Genomic DNA, 19,539 nt, shown 5'->3' with positions numbered 1-19,539 from the left:
TAGAGCAGTTCACTGACTGAACTACATGGCAAAATCCAAAAAAAGAAGAGAAAAAAACATGCTACAAAATCAGGACTGGAACAGAATGAAATTCTGTGTCAACTGTGTTGATGTTTCATCTAATTTCCTCTAGTGTGACAATGGGAATAAATCATCCATGTCCAATTTTCTGAAGTTTCCCTAATATGGGTGTCAATTAGTCGAAGAGTGCTGTGGACACAGCTTTACAGCCTGCAAACTGCGCTGCCGCAGGCAGCACAATGCATTAGCGCACGATGAGCTGTCAGAGAGGATTATTTCAGCCACCACAGCCAGCGAAGGGGGTGGGCGCCGCTCTGCTGCACTAAACCAAGGAGAAAGAGTGGGCGGGAGACACAGAAAGGGAGAGAGACACACCGAGGAAAGAGGGAAAGAGAAGAAAGTGTCCGTTACACCGGGTGGATTTTTCCAGAGCACCGATGTTGGAACACTCTTCTGAGCTGGCCCTGGTGCAGAGTCTGTATGCCAACAGCATGCGCTGTCCCCCCTCTGCGGCCGGGATCTCAGTCAGGAATGAGGACCTGCCTATGAGGTACGTTGGGTTGGCCCCTCATTCAAATTTGGGCTAGCTTTTGTGGAGCAGCCCGTATTTGGACTGCCTCTTTGTCTGGGCTGGATATTGTCATAGGATGTATTGTTTCCAGCTGAGTCGTTCTCCCATGCTGTGAGAGTGTGCCTGTGGGCAGGGTAGTGTTCCTCTGGTGCGCCTATATGGTTTTCTTTTTAAACAGGAATCTAGAAGCAATGTTTAAATTGAACGCATTTTATAGTTTATGTCTCCTCAACTTCCCAAAAAAGATGTATCACTAAAATTGAATAAAAATGTACCTCCCTTCTTTATTTTTTCAAACTTCCTCAAGGAATTGTAGATTTGCATGAAATATAAATGTTTAAGAAAAAAGGTGGAGGTGTCAGTGATGTAGGTGTTTGCCTTCGAACTGCACGCCCCACTGAAGAAGAGCAGTACGAGTGACTGGATGTCTGCTGAAAACTGCCCAGGCCTCACTGTGCTGAGCCAGTCAAACACAACTGAAGATATCAATTATCTTTAAATGCAAGAAAAGGAAACATTTACATGTGCATTTGCATACATTCAGTGGAACTTTACACTGATAAGGCAGCGCTATATTTATTTAGTACATCCTGAAACAGTTGATTTCCTCTGCAAAGGAAAGATAAGATGAAGTTCACTCTCTCCATTTTGAGAGCACTTCAGCTGGTCGGCCATTCGACAAATGATTTCATGAAAGGCAGAGCTAAGAATAAGTGCACTTTCAAGTTAAAGGCGTCCTGCTTAAAAACACACGATGTGGCCTCTTTTTTGTTTTTAGTTGAAGCTGGCCTATTTTTACACCTTGTACTTTTTTTTTATCACGAAAAGGTGCACATTTAAATGCTGGGTGAGTGGGCTCTTCAGCTCCCACTGCATGAGGGAGAAAACATTTGATGTAAACAACAAAAGGATGGCACATGTGGAGGATTATGATAGGATTAGAGTAGTAATCATCTGAGATTAAGAAAGACAGTCTAGTATTAGAAGGTGCCAGCAACTAGACATGACACTAGGCATGTAAAATCCAATCTATTAAACATCTTTTTAGAAAAAACAAATAGTACATACCAACACAGCTGAAATGTGTTGGATGCTGCAGATGCCTCCGTCTTAATGAAACCCGAATCTTCAGAGAGGTTTAGCGTACCTTTTTATATCAGCCCCTTAAGCTAAAGGTGATGCATGTTGCACAGTGGGCTCGTCCGCACTTATGGAAAAAGAGTTTGCATTATCACATTATGCACACAAGCCTCTTTCAGGCACTGTTTAATAGAGCAGACCCGACACTGGTGCCAGGTTGCCTTGAAATTGCTATGGATACAGGGATTAAGTAGGATTTCATAAATAGGATGTTTCTTAATGCTCACTATGAATAATATTTTAGGACTGTGCAGCTGCTGAAGCAATAATGAGTGGTTTGATAATTAGGCTAGCCCCCCAACTCGTCTCTCAAACAGCACTTGACAACAGTCCACCCACCCCCCCGCCCGTTTACCTTTCCCTCCACGTGTAGAGGCCTCACCTTGTAAGTCCGGCACAACAAAGGAAGATAGGCTCCCCCTCCCCCCTCTCCCCACCTTCTAGGAGATAACAGTCCAGCACAAAGGGGGAATATGACCTATGACCCTGAAGGGAAGAATGGATGAAGGCAGACAAGAACAGCTACATTTTTACCCATCTAACTTTTTGACTGGGAATTGATTTATGGACCGATCTGCAGTGCAAGGCAATAAACAACCTGGAAATAACCTTATTTATTTAAGTAATCCAATAAAAACAAAAGGCCCGGTTGCCTAATTTAGAGTGCTGGGAAGATATGGAAACAGGAGTGGCATTAGTGTGATTGATAGTAATGTCCTGGATACTATATTTAAACATTTTAAATCGCTCACCAATTGTGATTATTAGATCACTGATTCATTCTCAGATAGACTCATTTCACAATAAGGCTCGACATGATCTGATTAATACGTTTTTTTGTAAAAGGGTTGCAGAATGTGGGTCATTATTGGAATGCAATGGCGATGCTAGAGCAGATAAAAGATCGTAAACTAGAAAACAGGTTAGTAAACTCTCCATAGGGCACCACGTGTGGTCTCTAAAGGGACATTGCAGTCATTTAGATAGGGGCATTTAGATTGTTGAGCAACACGCAGCGTGTCTTTCGGACTTTTGTTGACGAGGCCACGCCTCTGCTTTGCTGCAGCTCGGTGTGCAGTGTTGACGGCGGCTCGCCTGAATTTATTTCGCTCGGAGACAGCGAGAGAGAGAGAGAGAGAGAGAAACAAGAAGGAAGGAATAAGGCGGATACCGGTGCCCTCGCGCTCTCTCTATATATCTCCCTCCCTCCCTCTCTGCAGTTTTAAAGAAGACGCCCCCTCCCAGCACCTGCTCTGCTTCGTCTTCTCGCCGTCTCACAGGAGTTGAGTGGACGTCGCTTTTCGTTGTTTAGACGCTGTGTGTGTGTTGTTCTTTTTTTTTTTTTGGAGCATGACTTCGGCGTACAACCTGGATTTCCTCCCTCTCACCGAAAGTCGGTTAATGACTTCGAGCGACACAATGTAAGTAAATCAGCTAAAGACATGTGCCGAGTTCTCGCCTCGCCTCTTCAACATCGTAAACACCGACTGGCATTTTTATTTTTTTTAAGCAGGCGAGGCGAACAAAACAGTTGAGGGCTAGTTGAGAGTTAGCTAACGCTAGCTAAACGAGCAAACTGGGATGCTAACGTTGCTAATCACGCAAGCGGTGAGGATACGCTCACCTGGAGTTTAAGTTGCTAGCTTAACTTGGGTAATACAGGCATGTGACCACAATAAATTGCAGTTAAGTAAAGTGTGGCCCTGCTGCTAATCTCTTATCTCGTCACTTTGAGTGGAAACGCAGTTTGCTAACAGCGGTACCCGACGCTTGGGCGCGCTACAATAGTCAAGTGACATGTGCTTCCGGAGATCACACGTTCAGTATCAGTCCAGAAAAAGAAACCACGTAGCTTTAAAAAATATGCAAATAAATAAACATGATGCCCATTTTGTGCCCTTTACGTTGCATTAATTGTACAGACATATTTTTTGGTTGTTTGTTTTTGCTCTGACTTCGGGTTACTTCGTTACAGCTGATCAAATTCTCATTTGAAGTGCGGTCGATCGAAACAAACTGATGTTTAGACGATCAATTGTCGGGTTTTGAAAACAAGCGCTTTTAGCAGACGAAGTGTGAGAAGTTGCTTTAAAGTTCCATAACACTATATGTCGTTGCCAAGCCGTTACTAATGTGACTTCAGTTTCTAAAGTCCAGCAGCGTGCGTGAGCCTGTTTGCAGGCAGGATACGGCACACTTACTCCCGGTCCCTCCCTGTGTCTCTTGCTAGCAGCCGAGCCTGCTAACATGGTTAGCTGCAGCTCACATGCATTTGTACCCCCCTCCTCCCGTCCATGTTGGTTATAGAGTGCTGACTTAACGATAGAAAACACGTGGTTTGCTACATTATTGAGCCATTAATGGAAATCTTGTGACGGGGCATGTAAACAAGTGGGAGGAAAGGTATTTATAAAGTACAGAGGTCCATATATAACTCCCCACCCCGAAAGTAGTATCGACACAAAGTCAGCTAATCCTGTTTGACAAAAACATTTCCAAAATCACCGCCTGCTTTACGACACTGTTTAACATTTAAATGTTTGCAATTCCAGCAATGCTCTCTGTAGTTTGCAACAAAATGGCTGTTATTGCATGGTCTCACAAATGAGGAAACTCAACAGCTGAACAAGGATTCTTTAAATGTTTTAATCACGTTATCCTTTGCTTGTTGTGTTTTTTGCTCTAGAGCAAACTATAAATTAAAAAGATTAAACAAGAAAATATTTTTGCTTCTAGTCTAAAATGTTGCACTATTTCTAAATGATTTGCTGATTGGGTTGTAAAACGCTTCATATTAAGTGGCCTTTTAAGCTTTTAGAAACTTTTTAAACGTGCCAGTAAACTGCAAATATTTACATTTGTGGCTTTGTGTGTTATATAAACTAAACTGATATACTGAGGATCAATGGCCATTTATGTGACAGTGGTCGTTGTAGTTCCACCTTTTTGATATCCTGTTTTCTTGTGTAAAATAATGTGTGAATATTGTAAGGGGTTTTCCCCCACTAAATAAATTTCCCTCCATCCATTCTGGGCTTGTGCCAAAGGAAAATGACCAGGGATATGATAAGAAATAACCAGTTCAGCCTTTTTTTTTTTTTTTTTTTCCTCTCTTCTTCTTTTTGTTTGTCTTTTGTGACTATGTTGACTGCATCTTGACTGAGTTGATTGATTTTTGTCTAATTGTTGACAGCGAGAATGGCTTTCGGGGCTTAAGCATGATCCTTTGGCAGCTGACGCTGCCATAGTGCTATGTCAGTTAGCTAAGTGTCACAGTGATCCCTTTTTGTTGCGGTCAGGGAGTTGTTGATCTGTGTGAAGTCTCGGATCTTGGCGCTGAGTTGGATGGCTGCTCGGGCCAATTGTTCACTCTCCTTGCTGTCAGGGTGCTGGTGGATGAATGCCCTTGTAGCCAGATGTTAAAGGCCAAAAGAAGGACCACTCTGATCTGGATTGTTACTTTTCCTTTTTTTTTTTTTTTTTTTTTTTTTGCTGCTGTTGCTGCTTGCCTTAGCATGACAGTAACTGCAAGCCTGTCTGTCCTGGAGCCACAAAACACTCAGTGAGATCCTCTATCTCCACTGTGGGGTGGTGTGATCGAAGGTTGAGCAAATTCTTCTGCAAGCTTTGCAAACAAAAGACGTTGAGGCACAGAGTGAGTTGCATAAGACCACAGTCACCCACTAGGGCCATGACTCTATCAGTAGTTGGCTCTGAAGTGATTAACAAAGAGGTAAGAGGTCTGTTTAAGCAGAAAACTATGGGATTAGTTAGAGTAATGGATTAGATTAAAGGCATTTGAGAATTACAACCCTCATTTGGTACAACCCTCATCTTTTGCATAGCATTGAGTATCTGTGCTTTAGATAAATCAATCATTAGCTTATAATTTATCAGTGATCACAGTGCAAGTTTGAATTTTGTGCATAATTGGAAGCCTTGTTTTAAAGTATTGTTTCTTCAATGTGCAGTATTTTCTGCAAACTCTCCATTGGAGCCTGTAGGGGTGAAACTGAGACTGAAACGGAAACACGTCTGCAATATTGTACAACGATAGTGCTATTAATATTAGTTAAACCATAGTAGTGAAAGCTGTGATGTTTCAAGATCATTTCCACAATTACTGAAGTGGAAATGTTTACATTAATGGCGTGTGTGGTTTTTGTTTTTTAGTTCATGAGAACACACAAAAAAGCCGTATTCATCCATCCCCAAACCAAGGTATGGGCCACAATGGTACAGTAGTTGCTCCAATTATTGTTGCAGTTAAAAAAAAAAAAAAAAAAAGTAAAGCATTGTGCACTTATTAAAGTGTGGTACAAAAAGACATCTGGCTAGTTTGTACATAAATAAGCTAAAGCTGAGTTAAGCAGACTAGCATTTCTGGTACCAAGGCAAATATCTGTTAGTTCAAACATGTTCCGACATCTCTCGGGACAGCCCTGACAAACGCTGGCACCTTTCTCCCAAGCTTCTGCAGTATTTTAATTTGAAAAATGAGCAGTTGTACTCGGACTGTCAGTGACCTGATCTAACCACTGAAATTGATGTGACTATATTCTGTAACTAATCTGACATGTGTGCTTTTGATGTACACACATTTCAGTTATACGTGGAGCACCATTTCACCATCACACAACAGAATTAATGACTTGATATCTTGGGTATGCATGCAAATTCATGTAACCAGGGGGTTTCCCTGCATTTTTAACCGGGGGGGTCTGTGTCTAAAATAATGTAATAACCATTATTTTAGAATGGGCTTTTGATAACTGTTTATCAGATAGCTAGAAATAACAGGAAGATGGTCTTGTCCCAGCTTAAGGTAACAATGCCTTATCTATATGTGGAACGGTTGAGCTTACACGCTCCTCCTCAGAGGCCCATTTTGAACAAGGAAGAACCCTGAACGGGTAATTCCCCATCCCACGTAAGCAGGAACATCAGTAGTAGCAGTGCATTTGTGTTCGACCTTCTATGCTCTATTTTGATGATGATGATGATGATGATGATGATTTAAAAAAAAACAAAAAAAAACGAACAGGTTGGATAATTAAAACGAGTTTTATCTTAATCAAAGCTGTTCTGTTTTCTGTTACAGGTTAGTGTAATGAATGTCAGAGTAAGTCACCACATTCAGGCAAATTGATTGCGCTTGATTGCTGCATTTAGTTGGCTGTTGGTCTCTTCACTTGAGACTAATTGTTGACGCTCCGTCTGACACTGAGGAGAGTTTGTAGTTGCTCGTTTTGACTGTTCATGCAAGCTTTACTTTAGCATCGCCATCTATAACCGCTGGGGACTCTTGGTGTGATTATGTAGCTAATGGGGCGGGCCTTGTCATCAGATGCTGGCCGTCTGTTAACACGCAGCCCACTCAGAGGCTGATTGAACACGTCCGTCTTCATCAGGGCAAATGCAACAATGAAATTAGGCCATTTTGAGCTGAATTGGAGTTAATGCCAGGAGAAAAAAAGATTTCAATAATTTTCTCATCAGAACCACAGTGTGCTGATTAGGTCAGCCACTTGGTATGGAAATCAAATGACACACAGTCCTCCTGTTTCTGCCTTGAAGTTGTGAAACAATTTTTTGTTTGTTTGGGACCAAAAACAAGGAGTTATATTGATTTTTGATAACAACAGTTATTCTGTAAATCCTGTTGTCTGTGGCCAGTCTTTTAAGTTGCATCTTCAAGCCGTCAGGAGTTTTTATTTTTTTCCCAGGGCTCATTATACTTTATTTATTTTTTTTGTAGTGATAGGGAAAATAAATGGAGTTGAGCGAGAGAGAGACTTTGTGTTCTACTTGACAGCTGTCAGAGATATTACTGAGGCATTAGAGGCATTCTGTGTCTCATTGAATCAGCTTATAAGGCCACTGGTTTCCTAAAAGGAAAAAACGGCTCACGATTTTTTTTCTTTTCTTTAAGGGTATTACTAGCAAACAGCTGTTTCAGTCGACTGATTTCTTTTTCTTTGAAGCAGCATGTTCTGTGTGAACCTTGACTTTATTTTATCCCCAATAAAGTATTAAAGTGGCATGCTGCTGATTACCAGGTGATGAAATGAGTTTGGTCTGTCATTCAAACGGGAAGAGACTCATGGCAATTTGTAACATGTCTTTAGTAAGACTTGATCAATATTTTTATTAAAGCAACATTGTGATGGTTTGACATTGAATGTACCACGTTAGTGATTTTCTAGTAATGATAAAATGTTAGCTGGTATTTATTTTTAATGATTGATAATAGCAGGCAGTGAGATTGGTTTCCATCAGCAATGGTGGGGAAAAAAAAACTCTACATGTGACATTTGGTGTTGCTGTGACCCTCCTGAGAGTTTCGGAATGAGTAATGTCCACAATCACGAGTATAACCAGGCAAATTGGCTGGCCTTCTATTATGGGCACAGGAAAAGGTGTCGCTGGCATACTTGTGCGGTCAGAGCTCACCAACAGGACAGACACATGGTCTAGATAAATCACCTGTTTTTATGGGTGGCGCAGCAGTGGGCATGCAACTGCCGTGGCTCTGGATGGCTCGTCAGCTGCTGCAGGGTGTCTTGGAGCGCGACGAGCTGCCACAACGCAGGGCTGTTTGTGGAAGCTCAGCAAAAGACTTCATCACTGCCGTCTGGGAATACTCTGGCAGGTGGTGCTGGGAGCGGAGCTGGGCGGTACTGACAGAATCAATTGCAGTATTTATTTTAACCGGTACACTTGGAGTAAAGTATCGACATTTTGTGTAGGTCTAATAGTTTAATACAATGTTTAAGTGTCTGACATAACTAGCATATTATAGTTACAGCCAAAAACCGAAACTATGTCTGAAAAGGCATCAAAATAGAAACTTGACTCTGAGAAGAAAAATAAAACTTTGTACTTGGTAAATTAAATAAAATGAATATATACAGTGAAGGACTTTGAATTTAGTCTTGTCCCAGTTTGATTAAATTTTTCCACACAACATACCTGAGGTGGTCCGCCTGCTGAGGCTTGGGATCACTACATGACAAAGTCAACAACACCCACAACGTTGTCTTATATTGCATGTTTTGAACTTGATAAATTTTAGTGAAATTCAGCTCAGAGCCTCTGCTTGTCTCAACAAACACAGATAACAGCGAAGATGATGGCGTCATAGGTGCAATTTACACTTGAGCTGCAACCTTGAGACGGCAAACAAAGATGGTTTCCCGTTTTCACAATCTAAACCTGTGCAACACAATCAGAAGTGGAAAAAATGTTTTTCTTCTATCAACAACCAACTTGTTTTAAAACTGTATGGCAACAGTGCATGTTAAACAAGTTGTTTAATTTGCCAAGATCTTCAAAACTGTCAAAAGCTTTGCAGCAGGCTGACAGCTGCACCACCCAAATTGCAGTAGCTTTGAAAAAACTTGAGTTTTGGCGATTCACACAAATCAAAATGTACAATGAGCCTGAGAAACTTTTGATCTTGGGGTGGTCAGTGTTCAGGTTGACACTTTGTAATCTAAAGCAGGCTGGATGATGTGATCAATGAGTGGGAAAACACAGCTGCTTATGTAGATATGCTGTAGATAATCTTGTTTGCTGTAGATTTTGTCATCATAAGGTGAGCACGTGGCTCTTGCTCTTTGTACGTGGCATTGCATCAACTTTGCGTTTACCCTTCATCCATATTTCTTGTGGAGTTCAAAGGAGTATAACAGGAATAACCACTCATCTGTGTCTGCACCTGTCTCTGTCCACAACATGGTTAAAGAGCAGCTTAAGATAGATGATCTTCTTCTGGGTGTTCTGACAAATTCAGAGCTATTTACCATTTGTAAGTTGTAAAATGGCACATCCTTGTAAAATCTACATTTAAAAGCGTTTTTATTTTTGACACTGTAGCTGCCCAATGAATCAAATTTTAACTCCAGTTACTGTTTTGTTTGGCTTTCAGTCAGTATTAAAACAAGGTAATTGGGATTAAAATGCCTATTGTCACATTCGGTTTAACAAGGATGGTCTTGTTTGGTCTTCAAGTGCCCCACTTTTTGCTGCTCCCAGGGCCCAAATTGTCTGAATGACTATTTAAATGGAAAAAATTATGCTATTTTTTTTTCTGATAGCATAATTGTGTTAAATAATCATGATTTTAATTTTTGCCATAATCGAGCAACCTTAATTAGCATGGTATAAACAATGTTGCTGTGCCTGTCATACCGATAGCAGTAATTAAAGTTACAAAGTCTGTCTGAATGTCTTGATTTTTCTGGTGTTGCTCCCACTACAGTAAAGTTGATGAAATTTGAATATGTATTTGTTTTTCAAAAAAAACATTTAGGAAAAAATGCCAACAGTGGTATGTCTTTACTTAATGCCCCAGTTCTTCTGACCTTATTGGACCCACGGTGAATGGATATCAGCTACATGTTTATTTGGGGTTTATACCAACAGGTTTTTGTTTTGCAAAACAGCTCTGCAGCATATGACATCACTTTAAACTGGTTTATACGTGCAAATGTAAATACTTAGTTCGCAGCAGTCACCTTTGTAATATTCATAGGTGACTGTACAGTTGTCAGCTCGGTTATGCTGTATGATGCAACATCATTTTGAAGCAGACAGTTTCATAATAGATTTTGTTTACTTGAATTTTACTTCCTTGAATAATGTCCTAATGTGTATACTAAAAATGCAGCAGAATCATGCCCGAAGAATGTATTCTCACAGTCGCATAGCAGAAGAGCTATGCACAACTGCAGTGGCTTTGAGAGTTTAATGAATGTAAAGGAGACGGTGTCATATGCAGCCTTCATGTTTTTGAATTCTGACACAAATCCAGTATTTTCAAGTGAGGTTTTCTCTGTGCTGTGAGATCTGAGCAAAGTGCCTATGGCAAAATGGCGTCGGAATGCCACTGGCAGAAATGGACAAATGGTGTCACACACCAGTACTGTGGCCTTAGCAGACGTAGCCTTCGACGTGTTCCAGTGCGTCTGTATGACTTGGTCCATTGTGCCGCAGAGGAACGGTGAATAGTGTTCTCCGGCATGGGGGAACAATATGTGATTGTTCCCCTGCTGTGGCAAAGAAGCTGTAGGTTACTCTCTGTACCATCGCCAAAGCGCCTGAGGAGGAGATGCACTGCAAAATCTCGGCCTGCTAACCACCGATTCTTGGAAGTTTAGAGCTTTGCGGTGCTGTTTTTGAGTAGCTGTTACATGCTAGTGGGAGGGGCCACAATCCCCTCTTTTGGAGAAGAGGTTTTTGTTTCAGTAGCTTTTTTTTTTTTTTTTTTTTTTTTGTTTTTGTTTTGTTGTTTTTTTCTCTGGGAAAATTTTGTTTGTCATCATTCAAATGTATTGAAAGCCTTCAGAGGGAAGGGGCAAGGGCTAATTTGGAGGTGTGGAGTTGGATTTCGGGAGGAACACGAGCAGAAGTGTGATTTGTTAGCATGTCATTTAAGTCCCTCAAGGAGTTTGGTGTTTCTGCTGAACGGCTGGGCTCATTTTGCAAGAGATGGATGACTCGTGTTCAGAGGTTTGTGTGTAAAATAGTTATTTTAAATGTGCAAACATTCATATACTTTTTTGTGAGATTAGTACCACGGTGTTGTCGTTTTTGTTTTTTTTCTTTGTTTGAAATATTACATATCTGTAGTGTGCGTTGGAAGTCTTAACCTGTTGCAAGTTATTTCTTTTCCTGTGAAGGGCTGTCACTTCACCCTCATTCATAATTTCCAGCGCCTCTACCCCTGTCAGGAACAGTTTGTGTGTTTGATTCTGTGTGAGAGTGAGACAAAGATGCTCTAGTCACAGGTACACTGGTGGGTATTGATTCTCTGTCCCCAAAGCTTTCCCCAGAAGAAGCTGGCAATAACTTGTAAATGATATATTGTTTCAGCTTGCACTTGAGTAAACGCGTGTTTAAACGGTCACACTGCAAAATCATTTGACTTGTTGGTAGGAATTCTGAAAATGCAATACACACTTTTTTAGTTATTTATTAAAAAAAATAAAAACACAGTGTAACCTATTTATTAAATCTTTGTTTTGTCTCAGTATGTTTAGGTGAATGTTTAAAAAAAAATAAAAGAGATGGTGTCACTACTTTTTTTTTTTTTCTTTCCTTTTAAAAAAAAAAAAACAAAAACAAAAAAAAAACTATAAACAGATATACATACATGGTGTATGTGCGCCATCTAACAGTTGGCGCCAAGAATATCCTGTCACGTGCTTCTAAATTAAATGACCTTAGTGACTTTCTAAACTTCAGCCTCTAGAAGAAAGCAGCATTATGGCTGTTTAAATCTGCCTGAACTACTGGCACTATTGTGACATCGTTGCCTTTTTGCTGGAAGAATAACTCATTGAAGCTGATCATTTGCTCAGGCCCTTTCTGTGCCACTCTAAAATTTGCATTAGATAATTATTGTAGGGATGGGAATTGATAAGAATTTAGCAATTCCACTATCGATATCACTAATTAGATTCCTTATCAATTGTCATCAGGTTCTCTTTGGCTCAGTTTTGAGAGTGAAAACCGTTGCTTAAGCAGCAATAAAGAAATTACATTCATGCAACTTAATTACATGATGTGGGTCAAATGTTCAAAGAGGTATTTCCTCTTTGTATTCAGTGTTGGAGTCTTTACTCAAAAATGTCATTGTTACACATATTACACAGAACACTTTTCTTAAAAGTAATGCAGTACATTACTTAATTACTCCCGAGAGTAATTTGTTATACTACTGATTACATTACTTTCATGTTACTCAGTGCATTTCAGCTATTTTAATGTTTCATAATCACCATTTAACAATACAAACCTGAGGCTACAACCCCACACACCAATACAAATCTGTAATGAGGGCACATCTCTAAGATTTTTCTCTTAATAGAATACAAAGTGATTCTGCTTTAGAAACGTGAACGGGTAGAAAGGGAGGCTGCTCATGTGCTTGTTGCCTGTTGAAGCTAAGGGTCTGGCAGCTGGGGTAGGTATTCACTCGGCTTTCACTATGGGTTCTTGGCTAGCTTAGCAATAGCATGCTGTTTTGGCAGATGCTTGCAAAGAACCAAAGTTGTGTTAGCAGTATTATGCAGTTATTTCAGTCCTGCATACATTTGTCCACCATTTATCTTGTCCTTTCGTGCAATTTAAAAAAAAAAAAAAAAAAAAAAAAAAAAGTGTATATCCATCCTCTAGACCAGTGGTTCCCAACCTTTTTTGCTGCCCCCCCCCCCTTTGTTTTACATGAAAAATGTTCGTGGTGCTTCCCCCCCCCCCCCCCCCCCGTGTAATAATATTCAACATTGCTATCGATACATTTCTCTAAAAATGCCTCTCTGTGCAAAATGGGTTCAAAAACATAAACAACTGTGGGATACTGTTAGTCTGTGATTTGAACTGGGGGAACAAATCGTGGCAGGATCAGCCTGATATTATTTGGATCCCACTGTAACTTTACTGTATAAAGAGCTAACATCTCCAAAATGTCAGGAGTAGTTAGTCTTTACAAGAAGTGTTTGTGAACTAAAAATCAAGAATGTGGGATACTGTTTGTCCGTGATTTGAAGAGCCCAGCACGTGCTCCCGACGCAAGGGAAACTAATTCTGTCACAGAGACCTACCTTGGCACTTGTGTAGGTGAAGCCAAAGGGAAGATGTGCTTCATCACATTTTCTAGCATTTGGCTTGGAAGGAAGTTGGTTTGGAAACATATTTGGCGATGCTTCATCTCCAGCTTTCCGTTTGTGTGGGAGCCCCGTCAAAAACCTGTCAATGATGCTAGCAGTGTCCAAGGGTTCTTTTTAGTTTTTTCGTACTGCTCTCCCCCCCCCCCCCCAGGGGGCGGTCCCCACACTTTGGGAACCTCTGCTCTAGACAGTGTCACTATTTTCCTGCTTGCAAACAGAAATCAGCTGGTTGTAGTGAGTGTGAGAGCAGATAAGGGGGATCCATGGGAAGAACACACAATTCCAAGAAATGGGACTACTAGGAACCGGTTTTCTGCAAGAACCTGTTCTTAATTCCCATCCCCATTTATCATTATGTGACGCATTCCTTTAAGCTAAGCATGAAAATGAAATTAAATTGTTAGCTGCCAAACCGGACAGTACTTAGATGTGAGTGCAAGTGGTTCTAAACCAGATAATGGTAATTGTTCCTTTACTTTTCGTGACCTACTGAAGCAGTATGGGTTGCCTGCAATGACTTGAATTATGATATTAAATTTGTTTAACCTCTGGCATACACATTACAAAAATTGTTTTTCATTTCTTTCTTTTTTTTTTTTTTTTTTTTTTTTTTTTTTTTTTTCTTCTTAGCAACGGCAGCAGCAGCAAGATGAACGGGTCGCTGGAGCACTTGGACCAGCCAGACCCTGACTCCATCAAGATGTTTGTTGGACAGATCCCCCGCTCCTGGTCAGAAACAGAACTTAAAGAGCTATTTGAGCCCTTTGGAGCCGTGCACCAGATAAACATTCTTCGTGATCGCACTCAGAATCCTCCTCAGAGCAAAGGTACAGTCTGGGTGAAAGGTTCACTTTCAGGAATAATTTGTTCTACTACCTTGCAGGCAAAATTTCTCCTTAGTGATTTAGATTTCAATATAAACGATCTGGAATATAATAATTTTATTTTAATTGAAAACATTGGATTATGTATCCATCCAGATTATCTTAAAAACCTGTTTTGTTTGTTTTGCCATATGTGAGGAGGAGTGCACCAGTTGCTAGTGGGGAAAACTAGTATAGCATGTAGCATGCTAACAGAGGTCTGCAGGTATTTGAGGCGTGCATTGCAATCTGTTTAAATGAAGTGACACAACTGAAAAGCTCAGATGATACTTTCAGTTTCTCTATTGTTCACTTTCACTCTATATACCATCTCTAATAAGAGATGGACACTAATTAGGTGTGAAACTTTCTGGAAAACCTTCATTGCTCATAGATAAAAACAACTTGGTCTCTTAGTTGGTGCAAACCCCCTTCTCTCCTCATCTGCTTTCAGATTTTAGCACTTAGGCAATGCACTGCCTGTCTGCACATGCAGTGCAGCTGTGTTTGTGTTAGATCACCTCATATGCAAGCAGTCTTTTGTTTCAGGGTTAAATAATATCTTTTTTTTTTTTTTTTTTTTTAAATATTCATATATTCTAAATTTCCTCTTCTTTGTACAATGCAGCTTTAGAAGCAGCATTGTACAAAGGGAGTGTTACTTGACTGCAATTTTCCATTAAGACATCCATCGATGCGCTCACCTTAGAAATGGTGCTCGAGTTGAGCGATTCAGTTTAGGCTGCAATTAGAGGAGACGGTGAAGTGGAAGCCTGCTGTCTGCAGAGAGCTGCAAAGTGCCACTGGAAGTGCTCGGTCTCCCGTAACTAACTGCAGGTGAATAAAGTAACGACAGTTTCCTTGATGTAACTGTCCTGGGTCACCCAAATCTCAGTTCCCTTGATGGTTGGATGATTCGCTGTAGCTAAAGGCGCTAAACCACTCTTGGCTTTTAATGTAGTGGGAATATACTTGATGCTAAGCTTGAGTCTAAAAGGAACCATATTTGTGCTACCAGACACCGCCCTGGCAATCCAGGCCAGATGTAGTTGTTGTGAGGTGTTTGGCTGTTATGAATCACTGACACTACCTCGCTAATCGTGTGTGTGTTGCTGTTAACAAGCCAAAGACAGGTTGACAACAGTTGCACCGTCTGGAGAGATAAATGTCTTTCTGGGATCTCCTTTTCTAGTATTCTTGTAAACGTCAGCTGCACAACTGGAATTTAAAAAGAAAAAGGTTATATTATCTTGTAATGTGCAGACATTCTGTCTCAATTTGTTGCAGAAGTGGGTTTTTTAATTAATGAGTGTAACTTATCCTGTCGTGTGTGTGTGTGTGTGTGTGTGTTTTGTTTTTTTGTTTTTTTTCTGGGTTTAGAGCAATATAGCAACAAAATAAGCTTGCAAAGCAGGAAAGATGCTAAATAGATGAAAATAAACTTGTGACATGGCATTTATTAGATCTGCACTAAATTCAGACGTATCACAATTTCACCATTTGTTCTGAAAGAGCCTTGAGTATCAAACATGTGACCTAACATGGATATCTTTTGACTGGCAACAACTGCAGTGAAATGTGTAACTTTCTACATGTTAGAAATTGCACTTATCACTTTATCTGTTTGTGTTAATTTTTAATTTATTTATTTTTTGAATAGATGTCTTACCTTAAAATATAAATACTATTTAAATTAACAGACAGGGCGGTTATATTGGTCTGGCTCACTTGAGATCAAATTGGGCTGTACGTGGCCCATTGACTAAAGAGAGTTTCAAACCCTGACTTTATTGTGTCAAGGCCAAAACTGCTGGACAGCATGCCACCAGGAACGCATTTGAATTCCCATGATAAGGGCCTTGGAACAGATGTACACACATGTAACACCACTAAATAATCCTACGAGTGTTTACAGGTGTACCAGAAAGTCTCCTGTGTGTGTGTGTGTGTGTGTGTGTGTGTGTGTGTGTGTGTGTAAATATACACAACGCTGTGCAGTTCATTTGGGAGGCTGGAGAGTTCAAAGCTTCTTATTGTTTAAGCAGCACCCCTCCCCTGCTCTATGCAGTGTCAGCTGTGATGGCCTATGGACATGTTAATGTATTCTATTAGATAATCAGGCCTGATCACAGGAGGTTTTTCACCCAGCCAAGTGAAGTTGAATGTGTTTGCAGCAACACCTCTACACTCAGTTTCACTGTAGGCCTCCTTTCACAGTAGTTTTGTTTCCTACTGCAGTTTCATCAATGACCTACTGATAGTCTGGCTGTTGTTTATTTGCATGCCACACAATGCCACTCTCCAACCAACTCTTATATAATCATGTTGCTTTTGTTTAATTTATTTGTTGAAAGTGCTGTAATCCCACTTCCATTTTTGCTTGTTTAGTTTTGTGCAGATCAATTGACAAATCACCAGATTTGCACTAGTTTTTTTTCTTTCTTTCTTTTCTTTTTTTTTTTTTTTTTTTTTTTTTTTTTTTTCTCTTCTTTTAGGTCATGTCTACTGCAGGTCATGAAAAAATCATCTGATGACTATCACGCCTCTCCGGATGGTTTATTTAGCTCCAGTATATCAGAGAACGGGCTTAGCAGTAGAGAAAGGGAGAGCTCAGCTGGTTGTGAGAGAGAGAAAGAGAGAGGGAGGGATAGGAGAGTGCAGCTTGATGCATATTAGAGTTCAACAGCCCTCCCCGTGGCCTGGGAGCTCCAGTAACAGCATAATACACACTATGTAGGTCAGAGACGCTGCAGTGCTCCACTTCCCCAGCCCAGTGAAACTGACAGGCTGGAACGCCACTGGCGGTCTACTGGGACGGAAGGATGAGAGGCTTCTTTTTTTTTTTTCCTCTCCCCCCCTCCTCCCCTCCTAACGCTCTTTTCTTCATTCCCCTCCCCCACAAACTCTCTCCTCCCATGGTTTCTCTTCCTTGCTCTCTCCCACTCCCTCTTGTTTCTTTGTGCTGTTTTCATGCCTCATGTTTGTATGTATGCACACATGTATGGGACTGGATTCTTATGTAATGCAGCAATATACTCAATGTAATGTGTTGGCCTGGGCTGAGTTGACCTGCCGACTGCACATCAGTGCCTCCTGACAGCCGTCTAACCCTGTGGTACTCTCTCTGGCTGTGTCACAGCCTTCAGCTGTCTCATTACTCCTTTGTCCTCGCTGCCAGCTCCTACATGGTGTATGTGCACCATCTAACAGTTGGCGCTAAGAATATCCTGTCACGTGCTTCTAAAATATGATATGTGGTGAAAGTACTTTCATCCATTTAGCATCTTTCCTGTTCTGCAGCAGTCATGGTATTACATTTAATGTCTGTGTGCTGTGTTTTTAATGCAGTTTTGTCTCCTCCCTCCCTCCACCCATTGTTTGTCCCTATTTTTTTTTTTTTTTCTTTTCACTCTGCAGGATGCTGTTTTGTAACTTTTTATACAAGAAAAGCTGCACTGGAGGCCCAGAATGCACTGCACAACATAAAGACCTTAAGTGGGGTGAGTAGGCACAGCATGGGCTGCTTTTAGCTGCTTGAGCCCCACTACATCCCCTATGCAGGCTGTGAGCTGTACGCTGGCCGATAATGAGCTCTCGGTTCACTGAACGCCTGTCTAGCCTGAGAAATGTCTCAACCCCCACTATCACTTACGCGACACTTAGGACCGGCCTGAACCTCGGCACACTGAATTGCTAAGCGTGCAGGTATCGGGTAAAGCCTGCTTGACCAGGCTGCAGGTTATTCACTGAGACACAGGACCCGATCGCCACAAAGTGGAACAAATTATTAATGCTTGTATTCATGAATTATTGATGCACATCTACATTTTTATTCCCCAAAATTAGAAGCAGGAAAGGAGCTGAAGGCAAGTTGAAGTCTTTCTTTTCGTCCTTTTTCTTTTTTCTCTCTCCCCCCGTTTTAACAATGCAGCCCGGTGAGACAGAGTGTGGTCCCCTAATACTTAACCCGATCTTCTAGTGAGATTAAAGTCCAGCCAACTGGAATAAGTGCAGTGGCTTGTTAAACATCCACAAAACTGTCTTGTCTATACGTCATTCTGTATTGCCAGCTTTCCAATCAATTTAATCTATACCCAACAAGCCCAGCTGTCGATGAAACCAATAGTCCAGTCTTTCAGTAAAAAGAGCTACTGTCAGTGCGCTTGCAGGTAAATATTGAACCGAGCTGATAAATGAGTCTCACAGGCTGAGAATAATGTCCTAGCTCTCTTCTCTGGAAGACTATCAATCAGGCAGACATTTCAAACAAAGTGTGGTCTAACGGCTCAGCTCTCAAATCCCATTCCTGGGTCCTACTGTTACTGGCATTGACTGCAGTTGACTGATTTTTGATTTGCGTGATAGAGGAAAAGCTTGTTTCCCTGTTTCTGTTTTCTCTCCCTTCTGTGCCTCTCTCTACTTGGTCAATGACGCTAGCCAGTCCCCATACTGAGCAGGCCATCTGTCTGCTTCTCCTTAGTGCTTGTCAAAAACAAACCCACCACTTTTCATAAGTACAACCTGCTCAGACATCTCATGGCTAGATTTATTTCTTCTTTCACGTCACATGGCATGTAGTGTGCTATAGATGTAGTCACTTGAAGTTCAGTCTTCTTGGAGAAAATTGTTCATTAAGTGGCATGAAATGACAGCATTTGCTCTGCCTCCACTTTCTCACATAACAAGCTTGAGAACAAGCGTCATGTTCAGAGATGTTATGCTGACTGAAATGAGATTTTTCACAGCTCAGATTTGCCACACCTTGTTCTATTTGTATGTGATCCAATTGGGTGTTGACAGACTTGTATCTGGAGGAAGGGAAAAAAGAAACAAAACCTGAAGCTCACTGTACATTTCGAAAGCAATACCAAAGAAGCTTGCTTGTCAAACAGAGTTCTTCTATAGAAGATGAGGGATGTTGTCAGTAGCAATCGATAAGTTCAATCGCGAGTCTACATTACAGCGAGAAGTGAAATTGGATACTGGAGAATTTGATCCCTTACCAGCAACTCTTAGACACTTCCTCCTGAATCTGGCGGCGGTGAGGGATGATGGTCTTACAGCAAAAGAACAAAACAAGAGATGGGGAGAAATGCTCGAAGATGGAAGGATGAGTGAAGACATGAGGCCTTTATGATGAGAGATAACAGAGTTTATAATGGTGACAGATGTGAATGGTTTCCCTACATTTTCTTTTTTTTTTTTTTTTCTTTTCCCTAGATGCATCATCCTATCCAGATGAAACCCGCTGACAGTGAGAAAACAAGTGGTA

At 40.9% G+C, this 19,539-nt stretch overlaps 1 protein-coding gene across 5 annotated transcripts in view; it reads left to right on the top strand.

Moving 5' to 3' along the window:
- The first annotated feature begins 344 nt into the window (after nucleotides 1-344).
- Nucleotides 345-19,539, top strand: part of LOC120730005 (CUGBP Elav-like family member 2) — a 32,777-nt gene continuing 13,582 nt past the window's right edge. The window contains exons 1-4 of one of the 5 annotated variants that reach the window (XM_040026070.1): nucleotides 345-571; nucleotides 14,035-14,231; nucleotides 17,685-17,767; nucleotides 19,488-19,536. In XM_040026070.1, coding sequence (XP_039882004.1) covers nucleotides 459-571; nucleotides 14,035-14,231; nucleotides 17,685-17,767; nucleotides 19,488-19,536 — 442 coding nt within the window. In that variant the 5' untranslated portion in view covers nucleotides 345-458. Of the gene's footprint in view, nucleotides 572-2,149; nucleotides 3,154-6,383; nucleotides 11,246-14,034; nucleotides 14,232-17,684; nucleotides 17,768-19,487; nucleotides 19,537-19,539 lie in introns of those variants that run through there. The other 4 variants (XM_040026069.1, XM_040026068.1, XM_040026072.1 and 1 more) reach the window with 4 other exon arrangements.

This window comes from Simochromis diagramma, unplaced genomic scaffold (genome assembly GCF_900408965.1).
Source record: "Simochromis diagramma unplaced genomic scaffold, fSimDia1.1 OVJJ01000293.1, whole genome shotgun sequence".
Classification (NCBI taxonomy): Eukaryota; Metazoa; Chordata; class Actinopteri; order Cichliformes; family Cichlidae; genus Simochromis; species Simochromis diagramma.
This window is presented reverse-complemented; position numbering and strand designations above follow the sequence as displayed.